Below are 1,783 nucleotides of genomic sequence, written 5' to 3' on the forward strand. Positions count from 1 at the left end.
AAATTAATTATTTTCAAGTTGAGTCTGTTTTGCCCGTGATGGTAACTGATAAAATGATCTCTCCCTGTCCTTATCTCGACCCACGAGCCTTTTGATTTACTTTTCTCTCCTCTGTCTGGTTAGAGGGGAGTGATAGAGTGGCTTTGGTGGACCTCTGGCGTCCAGCCAGGGTCAAACCACCACACACAGCAATGACAGTGAGGGAAAAGTCAATGTTTAGTATTACAAACTGAAAAAAGGAAGGAAAAAAAAGAAAAAAAAAAAAAAGAGATGGGGCCTTTTTCTAAAAATTCTTGCCGGCTAAAAGGCTCAGCCTTTACTCCACTGCAAACACAAACCTTCCTTCTGCAGAAGAGGAGACCAGAGAACCCAGAGAGTCCACCACCAAAGTCGTAACAACAAACCACAACAAAGAAACTCTTCTAAAACACTGTGCATGTTCATTTTATCCTGACTGTAGCAACAGGTATAAATACACACTGATGTAAGCTGATCAAGCACCAGGACAGACAGAGCAGAGCCTACTTACCTGCAGTCACCTTATTTAAAGCCACGAGAGAGCTGAGAACTTTGCTGAAATTCTGTCCCTGATACAGGTCATTTGCATCAAAAGTCTGAAAGAAAAAAAAAAACCAAACATACAATAAGTCACAGAAACAAGCATTTATTAAAGTAAACATTTCTATGCTATCATGCAAACCATGACTGTAGAAGCTATTGCCTGATCAAGGTATCAGTCTTTCAGTGGCTGCCACAGACCAGTAAAACCATGGGGGTTTTCACCCCTTTTTTTTTAAAAACAAAACAACTCTCTTTTAGATGGAAAGAGAATATAGAAACAGCTGCATTGAGAAAAAATGAGTAACATTAGCTAAAAATACCAAATACCATTTAAGTTACAGGAATGTTGAATAAAATGTAATTATAGAATCATAGAACCATTTAGGTTGGAAAAGACTTTCAAGATCATCAAATCCAACCGTTAACCTAAACCTGCTGTCCCACCATTAAACCATGTCCCTAAGTACCTCGTCTGCCCACCTTTTAAATACCTCCAGGGATGGGGACTCAAGCACTTCCCTGGGCAGCCCATTCCAGTGCTTGACAACCCTTTCCATGAAGAAATTCTTCCTAATGTCCAACCTAAACCGGTGGTGTGACAGCAACAGTGGACAAAGGAAAACCAATGGATGTCATCTATCTGGACTTCTGCAAAGCCTTTGACACAGTCCCCCACAACATCCTTCTCTCTAAATTGGAGAGCTATGGATTTGATGGGTGGACTGTTCAGTGGATAAGGAACTGGCTGGATGGTCGTGTCCAGAGGGCAGTGGTCAATGGCTCGATGTCCAGATGGAGACCGGTGACGAATGGTGTCCCTCAGGGGTCCGTACTGGGACTGGTGCTGTTTAACGTTTTCATCAATGACTTAGACAGCGAGATCGAGTGCACCCTCAGCAAGTTTGCGGATGACACCAAGCTGAGTGGTGCGGTTGACACACCAGAAGGACAGGATGTCATCCAGAGAGACCTGGACAGGCTGGAGAGGTGGGCCTGCGTGAACCTCATGAGGTTCAACAAGGCCAAGTGCAAGGTCATGCACCTGGGTCAGGGTAATCCCCGGTATCAATACAGGCTAGGGGAAGAAAGGATCGAGAGCAGCCCTGCTGAGAGGGACTTGGGGGTGCTGGTGGATGAAAAGCTGGACATGAGCCGGCAATGTGCACTGGCAGCCCAGAAGGCCAACCGTACTCTGGGCTGCATCAAAAGAAGCGTGGCCAGC

General features: G+C 45.0%; 1 protein-coding gene across 4 annotated transcripts in view; it reads right to left on the reverse strand.

Moving 5' to 3' along the window:
• ARHGEF7 (Rho guanine nucleotide exchange factor 7) overlaps positions 1-1,783 on the reverse strand; it is an 83,606-nt gene that overhangs the window by 78,146 nt on the left and 3,677 nt on the right. For all 4 annotated transcript variants that reach the window (XM_035901152.1, XM_035901149.1, XM_035901150.1 and 1 more), the window contains exon 2: positions 530-614. In XM_035901152.1, the coding sequence (XP_035757045.1) occupies positions 530-614 (85 nt within the window). The remainder of the gene's footprint in view (positions 1-529; positions 615-1,783) is intronic.

The sequence above is a fragment of the Egretta garzetta genome, unplaced genomic scaffold, assembly GCF_000687185.1.
Source record: "Egretta garzetta isolate BGI_Z169 unplaced genomic scaffold, ASM68718v1 scaffold168, whole genome shotgun sequence".
NCBI classification, from domain to species: domain Eukaryota; kingdom Metazoa; phylum Chordata; class Aves; order Pelecaniformes; family Ardeidae; genus Egretta; species Egretta garzetta.